General features: G+C 42.1%; 3 protein-coding genes across 4 annotated transcripts; 1 reads left to right on the top strand and 2 right to left on the bottom strand.

Moving 5' to 3' along the window:
• Window positions 1-64: 64 nt before the first annotated feature.
• Window positions 65-8,533, bottom strand: LOC110983092 (multicopper oxidase 3-like). 2 transcript variants are annotated; one of them, XM_022242026.2, is made up of 9 exons: window positions 8,318-8,533; window positions 6,906-7,033; window positions 6,113-6,229; window positions 5,536-5,950; window positions 4,822-5,271; window positions 4,161-4,432; window positions 3,660-3,801; window positions 3,113-3,249; window positions 65-1,395 (listed from the first exon to the last, which is right to left on the bottom strand). In XM_022242026.2, the coding sequence occupies exons 1-9, from the start codon at window positions 8,352-8,354 to the stop codon at window positions 1,069-1,071; spliced, it is 2,025 nt and encodes a 674-aa protein (XP_022097718.2). In that variant the 5' UTR covers window positions 8,355-8,533; the 3' UTR covers window positions 65-1,068. The 2 variants fall into 2 exon arrangements, with proteins under 2 accessions (XP_022097718.2, XP_022097719.2); XM_022242027.2 differs by having other exon boundaries at window positions 8,239-8,376.
• Window positions 8,534-12,947: 4,414 nt separating this feature from the next.
• On the top strand, window positions 12,948-19,081 carry LOC147796996 (uncharacterized). The gene is made up of 4 exons (XM_087144984.1): window positions 12,948-13,261; window positions 15,010-15,320; window positions 16,277-16,412; window positions 17,165-19,081. The coding sequence occupies exons 1-4, from the start codon at window positions 13,087-13,089 to the stop codon at window positions 17,329-17,331; spliced, it is 789 nt and encodes a 262-aa protein (XP_087001110.1). The 5' UTR covers window positions 12,948-13,086; the 3' UTR covers window positions 17,332-19,081.
• LOC147796997 (uncharacterized) lies at window positions 14,284-14,822 on the bottom strand (the record flags this gene model as incomplete). Its single annotated transcript, XM_087145106.1, is given in 2 exon segments — window positions 14,284-14,553; window positions 14,556-14,822. Coding segments are annotated over 2 exon segments (537 nt in total), but the record flags the coding sequence as incomplete, so codon positions are not given.
• Window positions 19,082-19,782: the final 701 nt, after the last annotated feature.

Raw genomic sequence — 19,782 nt, 5'->3', positions numbered from 1 at the left:
TTTTTTTTTTAATCATAATCAAGCTTGACCCGGGGAAGTTCATAATCCATACGTAACACACTACTCACTTCACAAACTAACGATTCGCATTGAATCGCATTGAAATTTATTTTTACACAACACGAAGGGTTAAAAAAGGTTGCAATTGGCTGTCATCTTTATATTTATTTATTAATATTATTTCCAAGGGAAGCAAAATCCAAAATCCGACGTCACAGCAACAGTAGCTTGTACCATGCCATGCAAGCATCAAGACTAGTCTCTTCTCAAGACTAGCAATAAAGTCATTTTCCCATAGGAAAGTACACAGTGTATCCCTAGACTGTTCCGCTATAAAAAAAATGCCACTGGTATATCGTCCATCATAAACATCCCACCCTTGAATAAAATTGACTCCTGATGGCGCCCTGCCGGAGCTCTTGGATGGAAAGAGCAGGCTACCAAACTTTTAGAAATGTGCAATTATTTTACGGTCATTAACTAAAAAAAAAAACTCCCAAAAGGTCTTTGTAAAATATTAACAAGCATATTAATTCAAAAACACGGGAAAAAATCTGACAGAGAAATACCTGCCAAACATTGTTCTCTCACTTCCGAAAATTAAAACTCTGTATTCTCAGACGCAAATTAGAATTTACAAACTTATATTAATGCAAGTCATGAAGTTAAAAGCTGAGAAAGGCCAGAACGTTTTATGTAAATTTCAAAGGAATAAACTTACAGGAATCATCTACATTTGCGAAAGATTCTAAGGTCTCATATAACCTTTGCTGACAAGGTGTGTCAAGTGAGCTTGGCTGAATATAGAATCCTGAATTAACTGGGATGACACCAGCGTGCACTTTGCTCGCCTTATCCCAGCTATCTTTTGTTCAATGGATGTTTTTGAACTGAGTAATATTTTTAGGTCCACCTACGAAATATTGCCAGCAAATAGTTCAAATTATGGTTGAAGGTATAGGCTCGTGAATTTTACAGCTAGCGCTTAGTGCGACTAAAATAAATCTGATTGAATTAAACAAACCGTTATTAAAAATCGTACGTCTGGAAAATGAACGGGAACTTATTTTAAATGGCGATGTCTGCCGCAGGATTGGTAGCCGGTGTTGGCCCGCCACCGCTGCCGTTGTCGTGGCCGCTCCCCGGGCACCCTCGGTCCTTCGTCTTGTTGCCGATAATCACGCCGATCACCAGTGCGATCAAGAACGTGAGCGGGATGCTCCAGCCCAGGTGGACCAGGGCAGACGCTCCGGTGAGCTGCTCCTGGCAGGGCTGCTCGTCGGGGGGTCCAGAACCCAGGCCGTCGGCCCTCGGCGGCCAAACGCCGCAGGTGGGGAAAGCAGCTGGGACTTGAGGTACATCACCGTGGACATTGAAAAGTAGTGCCATCCCCATCTAAAAAAAAAGGGAAAAAAAAGAAGAAAACATGCACTTGCTGTTAAGGCTGAAAACCATAAACAGATAAAATCAACACCCTCATTGGGAAAATCCTTTCGGATGCATATCAAAACAAAGTTTATTTTGCCATCTCGCACTTTCTGTCCACTTTCTTGGAGGGCTTTATAAGGGGAAATAGGCCATCCAAAGATGGGCATCCTTAAATTAGTCCTGAAGTACATTGCAAAACATACTATGTTTGGATCTATTTTCACCAACATCTTCACAGAAAAAAAAAACGAGTAAGGCTTGTTTACAGCTGACAGCTAAGCACGAGAAAGTTCTGGACTACACACGAGGAAGCTCTTCTTCACGAGGATGCTACACGGATGGCACTCGATGTCCGCTGGGAAGACTGCGTGCCCAACATCTAGCTCTACTGATAGCATCCAAGATCGGAATGTAGAGGATGAGGCTGGCGCGGCGGGACACTTTCTGCGTCGCTCTGAGCTAGCTGCGAGCCTGCCAGTAGAACCCGCACTAATTAACGGGAGCAGGGGGAGGAGACTCCCATACATTGACCAGCAGAAGAAGGACACATGTCGCAACAGGAAACCGCTGACCCGATAGGATTCTGATGCTAGATCGGGATGTGTGGAAGACGACTACTAGAGGCTCCCCAAAAGGGGTCGGCTATGGAGACGGCCTCTTGTATTACTAGCTTCCACTTTTCCGACTCCATAAGTTCTGAGCCCCAAATCCATCTGACAACTGGAAATTTGAGCGCGTGCGAATAGTTATTTGGTCAGTGTGGGTTATGCTGAGGCTTTGCACTTGCGCGCAAATTTGACAATTACGATTTTTGGAGGTGTCTGTTTCAATTAAGTAGTAAATTATTTCGGTATTTTTTTTGCGTACCCTGTTGTTAGGTCTAGTTTATTTTATCCCCTTGATAACACAGCAAACATGGTCGGTATGCACACCCCACCCTCAGTGAGAAACACAAACATATCTGACATTTCTTCCAGACGTAAATCTGAGACATTGTAAAACTGTCACACGTTTTGTTTGCGTGTGTGGCCTCCAGGAGCACATCCACAGTTTATTAAGGGAAATGTAATTATTTGTTGAAAAAGTTTATCTGCTTGTTTCTTGAAAGGTGTCAGCAACAACCGTATCACATTTTGATCGATCAATGACAAGTGAGTTCAGTCAAGACTTGTGGTTTACGGTACTTTCAGTCTCTGATCCAACGAACTCTTATCGGAGATGGCTTGACTGGTCAGCCATCTTATAGTTTGGTTGCATCGACATCACTATTACTAATCATAAGCCATGCTTATCACACTGTCCGTGCTGCAGGGCGCCAAGATCGTCAGCTGTCGTTGTGACATTTAGAAAAGGGTTGTTCGCCCTTCCGTGGAAGTGCGTTATGAAGTAACCATTTGTCACCTATTGGTCCTCGATTAAACTTGAAGCCTTTCTAGTTGATGGTTAAAAACCAGTTTCCACGGTCCTGGTTACAAGGGAGGATCCCTTAATGAAAAATATTAAGAGAAAGAAGCATTTTCCTTTCAAAGTATGTAAAAAACACACAAAATGTAGCCTCGCTCTTCAAAGGGCCATAAAAGGTTAGGCCAATCTAAAAAATTTCCATTTTTTTTTGGGCCCCAAAGAATTTGGTTCTGGATCTACCCATTGCCGGAAACATCATGACCCCGTGAAATCAGTTTACCTCGAGGTGGAATTCGATGTGACAATGGAAGATCCACCAGCCTGGGTTCCAACCCTGGAACTGGAAGATGGTGTAGCCCATGTCAGGGACGATGATGACGTCTTTCCTGGGGCCGTTGTTGTTGCGTAAGATGGAACCTGAGACAGTAAGTGTCGATTGACCACTGAGTTTTGTACAAGACATAATGTGGTTGGGGAGAACCCAACCACAAAAAAAGTTTGCTGAAATGTTTGCCGAACTAACGCAGCTTTCATACTTGCCTACAGCTGATAAGCAGGATAGTTAAGATGCCCAGATGGGTCGGATGGCTGGTCGGGCGGTAAGTTCAACCCTGTGGTCGGTCGGTCAATTGGTTGTTCGTTCGGCTAGTCGGTCGGTGAGTCAGTTAACCAGTCGGTCGGTCAGTGAAAGAAAGCCACGTGGACCATCTATTTCCTGGATCTCAACTTAATGGCTTAATTAATTAAAGCATGCATGCAGAGTCATGTGGGTGTTGCAGATAAACATTTTGTATCAGTCAGTTCAATAAACTTTAACCGATACCGACCATTTGCGAGAAGCTCACGGACCAGCGGAATTGTAACGCCCTCCATCCTTTCCATGGCAACCACCTCGAATTGTTGGCCGTGGAGGTGCATCGGGTGCAAGACGCCAAAGTCATCCGAATTAACCAGGATGACTTCGATTCTCTGGAAGTGGAACATATAAAAACGAGAGATTAGTTTCCTTTACAGACTGTCTTAGGTCAAGCCTTGACGTTCTTCAAGATTTTACCTTCAAAATATTAACAAACGTGGCTATTTTTCGGAAGTTAAAACTGGCATACAATACCCCAGTTGCCGGCTACTGTAAAATTTGGATAGCTTTGAGGAAGATTTTGTCCCCACGTTCATTGGACATGTTGACCAACGCTGCATAGGAAAAACCAAGCAAGTTGGGCAGGAATTGGCCAGTATAAATGTTCAATGCATGGTTGCCACGTGTATAAAAAGTAATATCCAACCCCGTTGTCCCGTTTTTACTTGCTTCAAAGGAGGCATGTGTATACCTCTTTCTCGCCGACATTGATGGTGTGCACGCAGGAGCACAACTTCTCGCCCGCGCACTCTCCCTGAGGGAAGTCGGATTGGTTGCAGAAGATGTTCTCCGGGAGGTCTCCGAACTGGCTCAGCACCGGGGAGGTGGGAAAATAGTAGGTGATGTCGTTCAGCTGGGGGTAGGTCATCAACTGGTTTGTGGTGGGGTCACGGCGGCTACCAAACCCGACTTGTATGTACTCCTGACGATCCTCCGCCCCCTCGGTTGACCTGTAATCGGCGTCTGTAATACGCCAAACATCTCTTCCCATTAAACGGCTGGGTATGTTATTTCTTGACATGTTTGACTGGGCAGATTAAAAACTCAGTGCAAATACCACCCATTACCTTGGTTTCTTACCCGGCGTATATTTCGACGCATTATTTTTAAGCAGCTGCAAACGCAAGGCTGTGGACAGGACTGAAGTATTCCATTTCATCTTTTTCGATCGCTCTTGCAGTCAACGACGTATGCAGCGGGATAGGGAAATATGCGTCATTATAAATACAATTCGGAAATTCAATCATCGCATCTCCCCCAAAAGGAAAGTAGTTGACAGGTACGCCACTGTTGTCAGAACTACCGGTGGCATGACTACAAGTGGCATAAGTAACTTAACCAAGTCTACAAACCTGCTGAGTCGACCTGAGCGAAAGACTTGCCCGGGAAAGCTTGCCACCAAGTTGAAGAATTCCCGTAGGTTGTGATGTTAGGCAGTTCGTTGATGGCGGGCGGGTCGTTGGCGCCATCGTATCGCAGATATGCAATCTGCTTGGACGGTACGGTGTTGCCGCACGGCAGCCCGATGACCTGGATCTGGTAGTTGTCAACAGTCTGGTTGGTATTCAACACGAAGTCCATCCGCTCCCCTCCATTAATCCTGAAGTACTCCACCGCCTGAGGTTGGAAAGACCCGCCATCGCTGGCTATCACCAGCAGCGTGTGGTTCTGCACCGAGAACTGCATGTTGCAGAATGAACTGGCCCCGTTGATGACCCGGAAGCGGTATCTTTTACCCTGCTCGACGTTGAAGACTTCAAGAGGTGGATGGGGAGGGCTGATGCCCGGTGCTATTCCTTTTCCTGTCATCCGAAATAAATAGGATTGTTATAACCATTCCACTGGTAATTAAGTTAAACAACAAAGCAACAAAAATTCTGCTTACACAGGTTTGCTTATCTTGATTCAACTGGCCACTCGTTTTTTTTTTTACCTCCCATCACATTCTTAAAGTTTTCAATTTTTGGCAAACTCATTTCCGGGCGATGCAATTTGCAAATGCAATCGCGTGTATGATGTCTTACCGAATGTAAAATGGGTAAAATAAAAAAAAAAACTACATTTACCGTTAATCAGGATTGAATCTACGCGTGAACCACCGCCCCATTGACTTTTCGCAAACTCGCTGACCGAGGTGTCATGATGCCAATCGTTCAGAAAGATTACATTCTCAGCCACGTCCAGATCGTACAAGTCCCCATGAGGGTCGGTCCGTCTGCTCTCCCTGATGATGAACGGACCCATCAGCCCGTCTGAGCGCTGCAGGCCGGTGTGGGAATGGAACCAGTGGGTGCCGGGCTCGTAAGGCGTGAAGCGGTACTCGAAATTGCCGGGGGAGGGGATGGGACATTGTGTCACCATGGGCAGACCGTCCATGAACTGGCTGCCGTTCTGGAAGATGCCGTGCCAGTGGATCGTTACCCCTTCGTTGTTCTGCAAGTTGTTGGTGACGCTGACGACAACCTCGTCACCGCTACAGATCTGACAGAGAACACATTACGACGGTTTGTTGTGATGCATGACAGGCCAACCTATAGATTTTGTGATTAAAGCCTACAGTTTGATTTTTGTCTGAGAAGCGGAAGGGTGTTATCAAACTGAAGAAAATCTTATGTGGACAAAACAGCGTAGACGCGGGCTCACCTGAACGCTTGGAGCTGGGAATACTCGATTTATTAGGCTGACGGCTCGTTGAACTCCATCAGCTGGGAAACACTGGTCGTTAGAACAGTCGCTTGTGATGTTTGGGCACCTTCCACACTCAAGAAAGAAAATGGTGTACAGCACATTAGACAAGGCCTCAAGAAAATGATTTGATACAAAACCTTCCAATAATATGATATTATAATGACATCATTACGAAACAATGTAGAGGGCGATGTTCATGATACAGATGTCCATCTTTAATGTGGCCTATGGCTGTTTTTTTATTGGTCTTCTTTTCTGAGTGATATTGAAGGCATTTTATTTGTTGGGAAGTCCAAAACATTCTTAGCTGTCTGCTTTAATTTTTTCTCACTATGGAAAAGTAGGGGAGGAAGATTCAATAGCCTGGCCCCCGGTCAGAAAGTGGGGGGGGGGGAATATATCCCCCATGACTCCGGATTTAAGCCTATGGTTGTGACCACTAACCATGAGGTATAGATTTGCCCTTTTGAAGGAGCAAGCACGCCAGCAAATTGGGCAGCATGAATCAAGATCATTATCCGTTGAACAAATGCTCATAGATCGTTATTGGATCTTCAGAAATATCGGTCAAACTAAGGAAAAGATGAAATGATGAAATTTGCGAGAACATTGAGCATGACACCTGAGATGAGAAAGCAAAACCCCCAAATCTTGTCAACCAAAAGACGAGAGACATTACGCAAAGGTATAAAATCTCTAAAGTCGCCACAATTTTGAAATGACCCGTGACATTTCGTTAACCACCAACCTGGTTTGAAAGCGCATAATACCAGTTCACCGTCCAGTTGTACGTGCAGATCATCGGAGTGGTGAAGTCACACTGTCGGTAGCACGGGTGATCGTCAGCAGGTCTCAGTGCTGTGACCACTGATACGACTGTGACGAGTAATTCAAATAAGCGGTATGAGCGACAATGCTTGCATTCAAACCGAACACTGTTTTTTGCAGTGAAAAGGAGTGGAAAATCTGAAGCCTAGGTTTGAGACTGTTGCATGCAGGTCAGTTTCTGCGTAATCTTCAGAATATATCCATTTCACCCTGCATTCATTCTGCTTTTGCTTAAGGTGATGTGAGGAATAGCTGTTGGTATTCGACCTAAGATTCTGAAACTTAATGCTTTTGCAAGGCTGAACTGTCACACTAATGCAACATCTTTCCAGTGTGCCGTGGGGAGAAATTTATTCTCACTAAACGACTGTGCATTGTTTCATCCTAAAAACAATACCTATACCAAGAACAATGTCAGTTCTATTCCCAATGTGTTAGCGCTTCTAATTCGTTTAAAAATAATTTATTTTGATCCTTAAGCCAGACTCGTTGGCCGTTCTCCGATTTACTGCAAAATGCGTGGCTCAGCTTTGTCGTTTTGCAATCTACTTGCTATTAAAAAAACACAAGTTTCATATTTCAGAGGCATTTGTTATATATATTCAAAGCCTTCCCCCTTTTATTAATCGGCAACTGATTTTTTGGTGCATACGAAGGTTTATTTTATTTTTTTTCCTTGGGCATTGGGCAGTCTTATTTTAATCGAAAAGGGTGGCCCCAAAGCAGGCAACTGTATGGAGAACAACATCACTCTAGAGACTCCATCCGGTGACTCGAACAGGCCTTGTGGAGTGTTTACAATTTAGGAATTGACAGAATGGGAATCATGGCCGATGGCTAATCCCACCTTCACTTGCGAGTTTTTTTTTTTTATTAAAGTTAAAAATATTGGATATTAAAACTCTTTTCAACTAGGGTAGGACCACATATACACTGTCACATAACACCTACATTGTTCTTTTATTGTTGGTTTTTGACTACCGTATTTAAACTAAACATTAGAGTTGTGCAACTCAAACAGGCCCTACGAAGTGTTTACAATCGACAGTTGACATCTATGTATGAACATGGCCAACTAGTTTACTCTTGCCTTGTCTCGTTTGTGTTTTGCCCATTTCTAATTCGAAAATCTTGTGCTGATTGGTTTGTGCTCTGATTCGGGAAAGTGTCCAAGCTCTGCACGCTCGCCACCGGCACATTTTATATCAGTAACGACTGAAGGTATAAAAACCCACCGTAGCGCTTTAACTTACAGATGGTTGGGGGATTCATCCATTCCAATTCCCTTTGACTTCCGAAGACTGAAAAAAAAAACTTATGTACAAACGGTACCTGTTAAGAAGACAACTGCAGTGACAAACCCCGTCATGGTGGAGAAAAAAACTCAGCGCAATGCTGTTTCAACTGCTGCAAATGACTGCAATGGATGAACGAACCCTCAAGCACACTTTTAAAAGTGAACTCTTATTCAAGTCTGCAGATTCACAATGTACTGTAGGCTCATTGTGATTTTATTTATTTATGGTAACTTTTCTTCTTTCATGAAAGCTACCATTGTGTTAAACCAAACATTAAACCCGGATTTGAAAATTCTGTAGTTCACTTATAGATCACCCATAATCCAGGTTTAATATATTGTTTAACACAACGGTGGCTGTCATGAAAAAGAAATTAGTGACGTTAGCCTTTGGCATTTGACTCATCATTAATGGCACGTAGCAACGAAAAAGCCTGACACCGCTGTCGCTATTGATCTGTCTCTCTTTCTGCTCATGAAAGGCTGGCAAATGATCGCTGGCCGTCAATACAAACATGGTAAAACTCTAACTACTTAATAAAGATAGTTACGGTTGTGGGGCAAATGTCCATTTTGAGGCGATATCTGGAACCAATCAAAGTTGATATTTCAGCAAACTTCGACCGCCCTTATGGATTGTTTGGCAATGACAGCGGTTAATTCGAAATAACCCTAAAGAGCCGATCCACTCCTCTGGCCATAGGCCTCCGCACATTCTGTCACCACTTTGTTACGTTTAGCCCAGGGTATCAAACCAGCAGGGTGCTGAATTTTGATATTTTTTAAAGCAGTAGTTGTGCAGTGGAAATAGACAAATGACTTCAGATGAATATTGAGAACTACATGCCAAGTTTGGATTACTTTTGTCTTTACGGAAGACTGGAAACAGAAGAGACAGAAGGCAAAAAAGAAGAAAGGTTCCTTTTATGCAATTTGAAATACTGACTTCTCCACTCCGCATGGATAGCCGTCTAACATAAACTGAATTACACAGATCTTACACGATCATTCCTCTTGTTCATGTATTTCAGAAAAAATGGAGGGACAATTTGTCTCATTTATTATGTTTTTTAAGATGAATTCAACAAAATTGTTACCAGCATAAGGAAACTAGTCCCATTTTAGCTGGCCATATAAATCACTAGATGTTAACAATCCAGTGTTTGGACAGTAAACATTACCTTCCGTTGGCATGCTGGTTGACACAATGTGCATGATGGGAAAATTATAAGCATTATAAGCCTTAGAAATTTTGAGACGTTGTCATCCCTGGAGTGCTTCAAAATAGACAATAAAGTATTCATCTCAACCAAGTGGAAATGATTTTTATTTCAAAAGGGCAGTGTACTGTAAACTCATATCTGTGACTCCACGAAGCCAGGACATACCTAAGCTCCCCTAACCGAAAATCAACCGACCGGCACGGCCGTCGATTGTTCCCTTTGCAAAAGTGATGTGCCCAAAAACTATTCACATTGGCACTTCACGCGGAAACGACAGGGAAAAACTTTCTGCGGCACTGCTGTTCACATGAACATGCGCTGCTTGCACATGCGCAGATTAGCTCAAAAGTGACGCAGAGTTTTTACCTCGGCCTCGCAACCTCACAAGCGTCGTGTTGACAAGTCTACGGCTGGCTGTGACTACAAGGTAATACGAATAAGAACAGAGAATAAAGCTGAGTCCCAATTACTTGGCTGTGACTTTAAACTACTTGAGTCGATGGTTGTGGCTGCATCTACTTCTCACCATGTTAAATTCAAGCCACAGACAAGTGATTCAAACGTGACTTAATTCATGAAGTGTTATCAAATTAATGTCATACGAACCCTAAATAATGTGGTCTAATACTTCTACTAAAACCCTAAATCAAAAACAACTCTCACTTCAACAGACTACGTGAAGAGGAACATGCCAAACAAGGGTGTATGTTTTGAACTATTGCCGCCAATACGAAATGGGTTTTCAACAAAAGAAACGTCTGTCTTGGACCATCCATCCAGATTTGTTGCCCCCCGTGAGGAAAAGGGAAGTGTTTTGAGTACATTCTGACCTGAGAATTTCAGTGAGTACATGCAGTGACTCTTCAGTCCACTAGTATCATGGGAGGTAAAATGGAAACAGGATTCACCTTTCTTTGTCTGTGCCCCGAATTTAAAATACAAGTTCACATGATACAGATGCCCACAAATAGATTGTGTCTTCTAAAATAATGTATCACATTCCTGAGTACCCCTTAATATTTTACAACGCTGTGTAATAATTGTTATGCCTCACCTCAGCAGATCTGTAACTTCCCACTACTTTTTTATGGCTGAGAACAAGCAAGCAAGGATGAAGGCTCATAATGCACATAAGTACTGCAGGGTCTGCATGTTTTTATTGTGAGCTCACCATAGCAGTAGACCACCAAAGCAGCATAGAATGTCTAACTGAATCATGACTTTAACTAATGTACATGACCTTACAATTCACCTTCCAATATTAGTCATGTCTTTCCTGGCGAAATTTAACTTTGAAATGGTTTTATAAACTTTAGTATGGATCCATATTTTCAGTTTAGAGACTCGAATTTTAGGGGTAGCAGAATACGTTTCATGTTTTCATACGACGTTTTAACACCCCCAGGGTGGAATGGGTGCATTGCATAAATGTGAGGATCCTAACCAGTTTTGGTTGACCAAATTTAAAATTTCCCCTTGATTTTAGGCAGAAAAGAGTTGTTATCTGTTATCTAAATGTTTCACACAATGTACCAAATGTACCAAATGTACATCCAATGTACCAAAAATTGTATTCTAATATGATAAACGCAACTTATAGAAGATTTCATAAGTCCTGCAGAAATAACATGACATGTTCCTAGTGAACCCCTTGTAAGATGTAGCTCCAATACTGATATCCTTGATCAAGATCCTATTTATTGCTCTCACAACCAGTATCAGACTAAGCTGGAAAGGGAACATGTCAGTAACAGCACAACTTAAATTGAACTTTGTTCATTGTGGGAATGGCTATGTAAAAGATCGAGCAAAGTCAGTCATATTTGAATGGTTATCTGACAGTGTTAACTTTATCGCATAGATTCCTCCCAATAGAGCCTGAACGTTGACCCCTGGATGCAAAAAATAACGTGGAAAGATTTTAGAATTTGTAATATTTTTTCGCTCAGTTTCTTTTAAAAAATCCAACTTGGAAAAAGGGCTTTGAAAAATATTTCCTAGTATATCAATTTATAGAAACTGAACAATTATTTGATCTAAAAGAGAAATATGCTGCCAAAAACTGATCCATCACTTCCGAAAATCTAAAATACATGAAGAACAATGCAATGCAGCAGTCTCATACGTAGATGGACATTGCCCGTTTGAAACTTTATGGTAGTCTGTGGGTAAAAGCCGAAATAAAAACAGATCAAAATATTTTACACACTCAGATAATTTATAAGGTAATACACATAACGCAACATTCTACTTTTACGAAAGATTCTAATATTTCATCTAACATTTGCTGACAACTGCGTGATGTCAACTCAACGGAATATGGAACCCTTCTACTGCAGGTAGGTAAATCTTTGCAAGGTTGTACAATCTCGTTTTCAAGAAAGCACGGCGAGTAAAAACAGACGTTCATGCACAAGGAGACCTAGGTACGATGTCGCCGGACCTGAAAGGTCGTTCATAAACTTCCTTTTTTACCCATCTCCAGGTGACTTTTCCAAAATATTACTTAAGAAAGACAAAGGTAAAATTCCAACATGAGTGTTTCATGGGGTGGTTTCAGTAAGGAATTATTTTTCCAAAAATTATCGAACGTGATAGGACGGCCCAATGTAAAATCCCCATAGGCAGACCGCTCGAGGGTTCCGGAAGCTCGCTGAGTGACCTTTTACTTTCAGGCTCTATTGCAGGTAGTTTACAGATAGGTACTTCGGGTACTGGCAATCATAGTTACTCTCTTACACTCTGTACGTAGCTGCAGCAACTCTACAGGTCTATACAAACAAATTGAATTCAACAAATGGGAGTCTCTGAGAAACTTGATGGCAATTCATGTAAAGCTCTCCATGACAGCGGTCCACTCATGTTTACGTCAACAAATGCAAAAATGCTCAAAATGCGCTAAACAAGAGTGGACTGGTCACGTTGGACCAGCATGTTTGCAGTCACACAGCATCTCAAAATTCTCCTGCCATGACAAGGCAGTAATGTTATGTGTAAGCTGAATGGCGTGTAAGCTGAATGGAACTCAACAAAGGAAAAGGAACCGGCGTCAGGTGAGAGTAGGGCGAAAACATGACCTCGTTACAGAACATTGCACATTTAAAATTAAAATGAAGCACATATATTTTAGCATCACACACGACTTAGTGCACGCACACCGCACAATATGTAGGTTGCACATGCATGTACATGTATAATTATACCCCAAACATTAGGCATTTCACGGCAAAATATCGAACATACATTAGACATCGCACATAAGATTTTAACACATTGCGTATACATTGTGAACTCGTATTTAAGAATACTGAATTTTGCAATGTTTGGCATGCCTGATAGTGTGCGGCGTGAACACCATATTTTTACACGTCATGGGATATTTACTCAATGCCTGGCGTGGTGTAGGCCTATTTGCATTTTGAGTTTAAAAAAGGTCCGTCTACGAGAGTTATTGTCAAATGTCACAATAGCTTAACCTTTGGGTTTCGGTGCCGCTGCTACATTTCAATATTACTTAGCAGACAGTGTAGGCAGCACTTTATATTTTAGTTCTGATGAAATGATGCAAAATAAGAAGTGAAATGAATTTCTCGGCAAGTAGCGACTACTGCAAGGATGCACGGTTCATCCAACACTCCGTAATAGTGCACCACATTAGCAAACTAAAATTCCGACCTGAAGATGCAGTCCTGGACGTGGGTTGCGGTACGGGAGAAGAGACTAAATCAATGGCGGAAAAAGTCAGGAATGTGACAGGTACAATTATGCCTTCGTAGATAAACAAATAGTGACTGACGTGAAAAAAAAATAGTAAAGCTCAGGCCCCTTAGGTGAAATGTCCCTCATTAAGATGTTATGTTTTAATCGTACGAATACAAAACAAGTAGACACGTGAAGTGGGTGCTTTATGCAGGGACAAACTGTCTTCTTCAAGACATGCCAACTTTGATGTCCGCCGACAAGAATGATGACATTTTGCTAACGTCGATCTATAAAGAGTACCGAAGAGTGACGTCATTGTGAACCACGATGTGTAGTGTAAAATGAATGAAGCACTCATGCATGTTGGTTCATAGGAAGATGTATTAGGGACATGATGAAAAAACATTCTCTCCTCCTTGATATAACTCGTACGTACGACTTACATCTCGTATGTGCGTAACCCGTACTTACGAGTTATATCTCTTACGAACGATATGTCGTGCGTACGAGTTATATCGCGCACGCACGACTTATATCTCGTACATAAAAGATATGATTCAGAAGTCGTACGAATAAGATATTACTCGTACGTACAGCATTCAAGTCGCACGTATGAGGTAGCTCATACATGCTGAGAGAATTTTTTTTCACCACGTCCCTGGTACAGCTCCGTAGCTTCACGCGCCGAATCTCGCAGTATCGCCTCCACGTGAGGTGTGCACTTAGGTCCTCTATCATAGCTACGTGTACATGTATCACAATATATGGAGGGCCTGACGTTTCGATCCTAGTAGCAGAATCTTTCTCAAAGGCAAAATGACAAGTGGACAGGACAAAAAAGCACACAGAGAATCAACCAAGTATGGATGAATGCAAGAGGACAAAAGGAAAGGCCAAGACAGCTGCAGGCTGGATGAGGGGCAAAGTATGAAGGGGACTGCATGAAAGCCATGGTTGAATAACAATGGAATGTAAGGTGGGAAGAGATTAAAGAAAAATAAAATGGATGGAACTGATCCCCAAGTGGGAGGGGTTATAATCTGCAGACAAAATAGAGGGAAAGAAAAGAGCGTTAATTAGTAGTTTCCCTCTTGGATGTTCAGGCCATGGGGTTGTATGGTGCGGAGGCATTTGATCCAAAGCTTTTCCCTGTTGAAGCGAACAGCATCTTTACGGAACTCAAGTGATTCTATGCCTTGTAAGATCATGTCAGACATAGAATGGTTAGGAGGGTTGAAGTGGTGGCCTACAAGGGTATCTAGTCGTTTGGTGTTGACCGTAGATCTGTGGCCATAGAAACGCTTCTTGAGAGTGTTCTTAATCTCTCCGACCATGGAGGAAGGAGGGGAACACTGCACACCCTTCAAGAGATAAGATATAGGACATTAGAAGAGCTACAAGTGATAGTGCCTTTAGTCCAGTGGGTGGTACCGGAGGAGTGTCCAGAGAATCTATCTGATTCCAGGACATGGTTCGGGCAAACAACACATCTGTTAGAATCACACTTGAACGTGCCTTGCTGGGAGGGGGGAAGGGTATTCAAAGGGGGCACCTCTGCCCAAACAATAAGGTCCCGTAGGTTGCGAAGACGCCTGTAGGCCACAAGCGGGGTACCCTACACCTCATTTCTACTCATATCCTTATGATCATAATTATTATGTTTATGCATATCCATGTGACCTTTTCCTATTTCTAGGCCAAAGGTCAGACTGTACCAGACTGACCCCCTCCGCTACTGATATACCTATGCGGTGAAATCTTCAGCGTTTTACAAGAAGCTGTTTCGACCGTGTTCGCCACAGGTATAGACGTTTCGGACGAGATGATCCACGTTGCTGTTCAGAACAACTCAGCAGTCAATGTGCATTACTGCAAGGGAGACGCCCAGAACGCGGGGGACAACCCGGAATGGCGAGAGAAATTCGACAAAACTGTCTGTTTTTTCGTCATCCACTGGGTCTCCGACGTGATCGGGGCACTCCGAAGCATCCATACCTGTCTAAAAAGCGACGGGGAGGCATTATTCATAATCCGATGCCGCGATCGTCGGAACATTGTGGAGGAGGCAACTCGATTCCTGGCTGACCACCAGAAGTGGGGTCGCTATGTTAAGGTGCTCATGTACATATTTCAAATTGCTGAAATATTTGCCTGGGTGGAATTTCAACACAAGGAAGGGTGAAAAATCCGATTCCCCCTTCCACCGGTAATGTTGAGGATTAGAATTTTGATTAAAATTTTAGCTCAATTTTCGCCCCCAGAAGTTAACATAAACCAGTTTTGGTCAAAACAGGCCTGAAATAATTTCATCCATCAATATCAGTTGAGATAAACCGGTCTTTGGGTATTTTCAGGTTTCACCTTGCTTGAATAAAATTTAACGCCGGCAATTTGTAAGTCTCGCACAAGTTTATGAGTGCATGTTTTTTCAACAATGCTCTTGTAATAAATTGTGCTAGAGTTTATGTAATAGTAATTACATAAATTACATAAGGGGGCGCAAATTTCATTTCTGCTCTATGATGCCATGAGAAAATCTCAGGAGAATGGTGCATTTGGTGCCTCCGTAAGTCCTATACACGTAATGACGTCACTCATCTGTTTACACGTGTGCCTTCTTGTTGGACGGCTACCAGGAGAAAGCACACGCGTAAACACAGGAAAAATTCGATAAGCGAGGATTTTTTATTAAACCACTTGTCGATTTGGCCTGGTGCCCGGTCTATATTTCATACAAAGGTTACCAGTCAAAATCGACCATTGGTTGACAATTTGTCGCTGATCGAACTTGCCCACAGTTTAACAACATTACTTCTCAGGTCTAAGAGAATTTACATGGTATAATCAGCGATAAAAATGGTTGTAAATTTCAATGTGCTCGAGAACATTTTATCTAAGCTGCTTTTGCTGCCCTTACATTTATAATTAGGATCAGTCCGTTTGGGGCTGTACACTTGTCATTCTGCGCTTCGAGTCCATTGATCAATTTCGGGACATTCTTCTACCAGCGTAGTACCATCAATCCGGTCACTCTAAAACTGTTACTGCTTGAACTTGTTTGCATTACAGGGGTTCAGATCAACCTATCACGTGTGGAACCGCTCCGTTCGAGGAACCCAAGAGCTGTTCTCGGCCTGCGGTTGGTCCAGTGCCGAGTGTGAAATTCGCACGCACGAGCTACACATGTCTGAAGCACGACTGAAATGTTAGTCTATCATCCGTCCATGTCGGTGCGCTCTGTCTTTATGGCTAGCAGCATATGAGCAGTGAACTCACCCTAGACCGAGCAAAAACTTTGTTATTGCCGTTGGACCCTTGGCCTGTCCCGAGACTGTACATCAGGCTGCAGCCTTACCCACAAGGCTTTGTGACGTCTGTACTTCTTAAGCCGTGTTTTGCTCTTCGCCCTACGCCCGAACATGGCATTGGGAAGGGCTGACGGCCTTGCACAAATTTTAGTGAAGGAAATATGTCACACGGGGTCACAGCTAAAGACACGCAAAGCATTGTGGGTAAATTTCTGCCAGGCGCGCGAGCTCGCTCAATGCGTTACACAAGCGGCAGTTATCAATTCGAATTTTCTTTTTCTACCTCATTGCTGAAAATATTCTCACAACACTTTATTCGCTCATCAAAAATTGATCAAGATAACCAATGATTTGAAGTATATCGCCGAAAGCACGTGATCAGTGGTCATCTCATTAGTGAGAAGATTAATTACCACACTGTGATTGTACGGTACCAAGGCCATGGTTTAAACTATCAGACAGTCGACACTTTACCCGTGCCTAAATGTTTATTAATGTAAGCAAAATGTCAACACTATAATGTTGGAAGGCGGCTTATCTGAAGCAAGCATTCGGGGACTTACAGAATCGCTTCTATTTGAAAGGCGGCTTATCTAAAGCAAGCATTTGGTGACTTACAGTATCACTTCTATTTGTGTTTCTTCGACAGCATATCTGAAGACTGTTCTGGGACAAACAGGAAGGATACCACAGCCCGAAGTAGCTGAATACTTGGATGATCTATGGAAGTGGGCCCTTGCTCACTTTCAGAGCACTTGTGAGGATGGATACATAAGCCTTTCCATGGACTTTATTGTCATTCATGCTAGGAAATGATCCAGCCTGCATATTGCTTTCAGTTGAGTAATAACGGGATAGAAATTGTTCCCATGCGCATTTAGGATTCGATCGGGAGTGCATAGTGATTATACTTGAGACCAAGCAGAAGAAAAACCCCCATATTCTGACTAAGGAAATGCATCCCATCGAGGGCAATTGGAGAAACGCGCACGCAAAATTCCCGATAACACGTCCCAATATTGCCATCCTCTTTCTGAGCACCTGAGTATAAAAGGTCATAATGCAGGTTGTTCGAACCTTGTGTAGACCTAGCCAGGTCCGCACAAGGCTATCCCCTATTTGGAAAATAGGTTTATTGGTATTTTGCGTGAGGGTCATTACATTTAACAGAAAGGAACGGTATAAGGAAACCAAAAACAAAAATCCAGTTTACGAGAGTGTTCAAATAAAAATAAGTACTTTCAACAAGTTTCCTTAGCTATATACAAAAACAAAGGAATATTCACACAATAGGGCAAACATAAACTGTCTGTTTTAATGTGCGGGTGGGTGTGCAGGCGTGGCATACATAGCGTGGACCTCTGCACAAAAGAAGTCCGCACAATGTAGCTTGCGAAGGCGTAGTGTGGACTCGCACACGTCCACACAATGTTTCCCCTCTCTGAAAAACACTTTCAGAGGCATTTTTGGGTCAAGGTTATCTGTGGCAAATCGAAGAGGAATCCAGGGAATCGTCATTAAGAATCCAGCTCGAAGAAGTTATCCTATATAGTTAGAGAAAAGGGAGCATTTTCCTCAAGTTTCCTTAACCACTGGAGAACAAAGGAATGTCCACACTTTGTTGGTAAAACAGGTAAGTTTGGGTGGGGGGTAATCACCGACGTAATGAATTTGACAGTTTAGAACTTTATGATAGAACATAGAAAAACTCTTTTATTTTCTGTACTTATTCATAAATATTTTAACACCAATTTTGGCTTGCAAATCGTGGTAAAAGCGAAATGGGCTTTCACTCTGGGTGTTTGGCCCAAGTTTCGTCAAGATTCTATGTACAAATCAGATGACACTGCACCCTTTGTCAAAGCTATACTAGTTTTAGAAGTGAAGAAGTAAGTAACGGTTGCAACGACGCATTTTTAAACTAATCTGTAATAATACTGTAGAAATAATGGTTGAAAATATTGTTGAAAGTAGTTACAACACTTTATCCCTAAATAACTTGCCTACTTTTTACGGCTTAGCAGGAAGATTACTCGACGGAATAACAAAGTTTTATTATAATGTCATCGCTTGAAGGAAAGTTAACAAAGCTTCAATATATAAACACGAAAGCTCGTCCGTATGGACGAAGGAATGAAACTGGTGACGTGCTTTCGAGTAGGATGAATGACTGCAGTCACTCGCAGATATTTAGACCATACAAAATGCATTAACCTGAAGACAAACCAAACTTAAACCAATCAGTCAAGGCAACTTATGTCCATTTTCAATGCGTAGCCATAGTGTCTTGGTTACACGGCAAAAAATGAAATGTTAATTAATGTTTGCCCCCCTTCATTTCTGCTTACTTAAACTGGCTTTTTAACACATGCTGCCATACAGACAAAATGTCATACAAGACCTGCCTTTGCAACAAAATTAAAAATTAATCATTCAATGAGACAACGTTGTGCAGGCCCAGTGACAGAAATACCAATAAAATTCCAGGAGGTCTAACCCTTTGCAAGTGACTGTAAATAAACAATTGAAGAAACGTATTACAGTTTCTGGCTGTAACAAATGTTATTAATGCAACAAAACGCAACACTGTTTATGAAAAATAAATTTTCATACAGCACACTATGGCCATGGCCCATGGGTATATCATCGAACAATTATCCTTCAGGACTGCAAGCTGCATCAGACTTTCGATAAGTACAATGCATAATAACGAAAAGGTAGACGGTAAAACGTTTATTTGCTATTAAAAGTTAACATAACAAGAACAACCTAGATAATGAAAAATCCCTGTTTATAAAAGTTTTATTTATAAAAATATATGCATTTACATGTGTATAATAAAATAACCGTTAGATTAATATATGTTACCTACCTTTGACATTCCCGTAAAAAAAATAGCAGAAATATCTCATACATGTAAGTGGCTGGTTATTTAAAATCCATTCAGAAGACCTTTACATCCTTCAATAAAAACAGTCGCAAGATGAACTGGGTGCAGTGTGTGGTGTTGGACAGAATAATATATGCTGCACGTCGACTCCATTTTGCCCTTGACGGGCGTGGAATCATGTTACAGCAACGATCTTCAAGGCTGCTTAAATATACCTTGGCACGAGGCAAAAGTAAAGGTTCGAGTGATTTTCCATTACGACTGGAAAGAAAGAGCCGGGAAAGACTGAAAGATGTGGAATGTTGGACTTTTTAACCTTTCACGTTGATGTATTTTAGTTCACTGTTTCTTGGGGAGCAGTTTGCAGTAGTTTTTAT

Source organism: Acanthaster planci, linkage group LG13 (assembly GCF_054643075.1).
Source record: "Acanthaster planci isolate LZ-2023a linkage group LG13, COTS_SCS, whole genome shotgun sequence".
In the NCBI taxonomy this organism is placed as follows: domain Eukaryota; kingdom Metazoa; phylum Echinodermata; class Asteroidea; order Valvatida; family Acanthasteridae; genus Acanthaster; species Acanthaster planci.
Note: the sequence above shows the minus strand (reverse complement) of the source record. Positions and strands in the feature narration are given on the sequence as shown.

Bases quoted from the DNA above. Each gene is read 5' to 3' on its own strand.
- LOC110983092 (XM_022242026.2), bottom strand. From the start codon at position 8,354: ATGACGGGGTTTGTCACTGCAGTTGTCTTCTTAACAG. The intron at 7,034-8,317 runs GTACCGTTTGTA...TACTCGTCACAG, and splicing joins TGCAGTTGTCTTCTTAACAG to TCGTATCAGTGGTCACAGCA. The intron at 5,951-6,112 runs GTGAGCCCGCGT...GTTCTCTGTCAG, and splicing joins TCCCAGCTCCAAGCGTTCAG to ATCTGTAGCGGTGACGAGGT.
- LOC147796996 (XM_087144984.1), top strand. From the start codon at position 13,087: ATGAATTTCTCGGCAAGTAGCGACTACTGCAAGGATGCACGGTTCATC. The intron at 13,262-15,009 runs GTACAATTATGC...TGTTCGCCACAG, and splicing joins AAAAGTCAGGAATGTGACAG to GTATAGACGTTTCGGACGAG. The intron at 16,413-17,164 runs GTTAGTCTATCA...TTTCTTCGACAG, and splicing joins GTCTGAAGCACGACTGAAAT to CATATCTGAAGACTGTTCTG.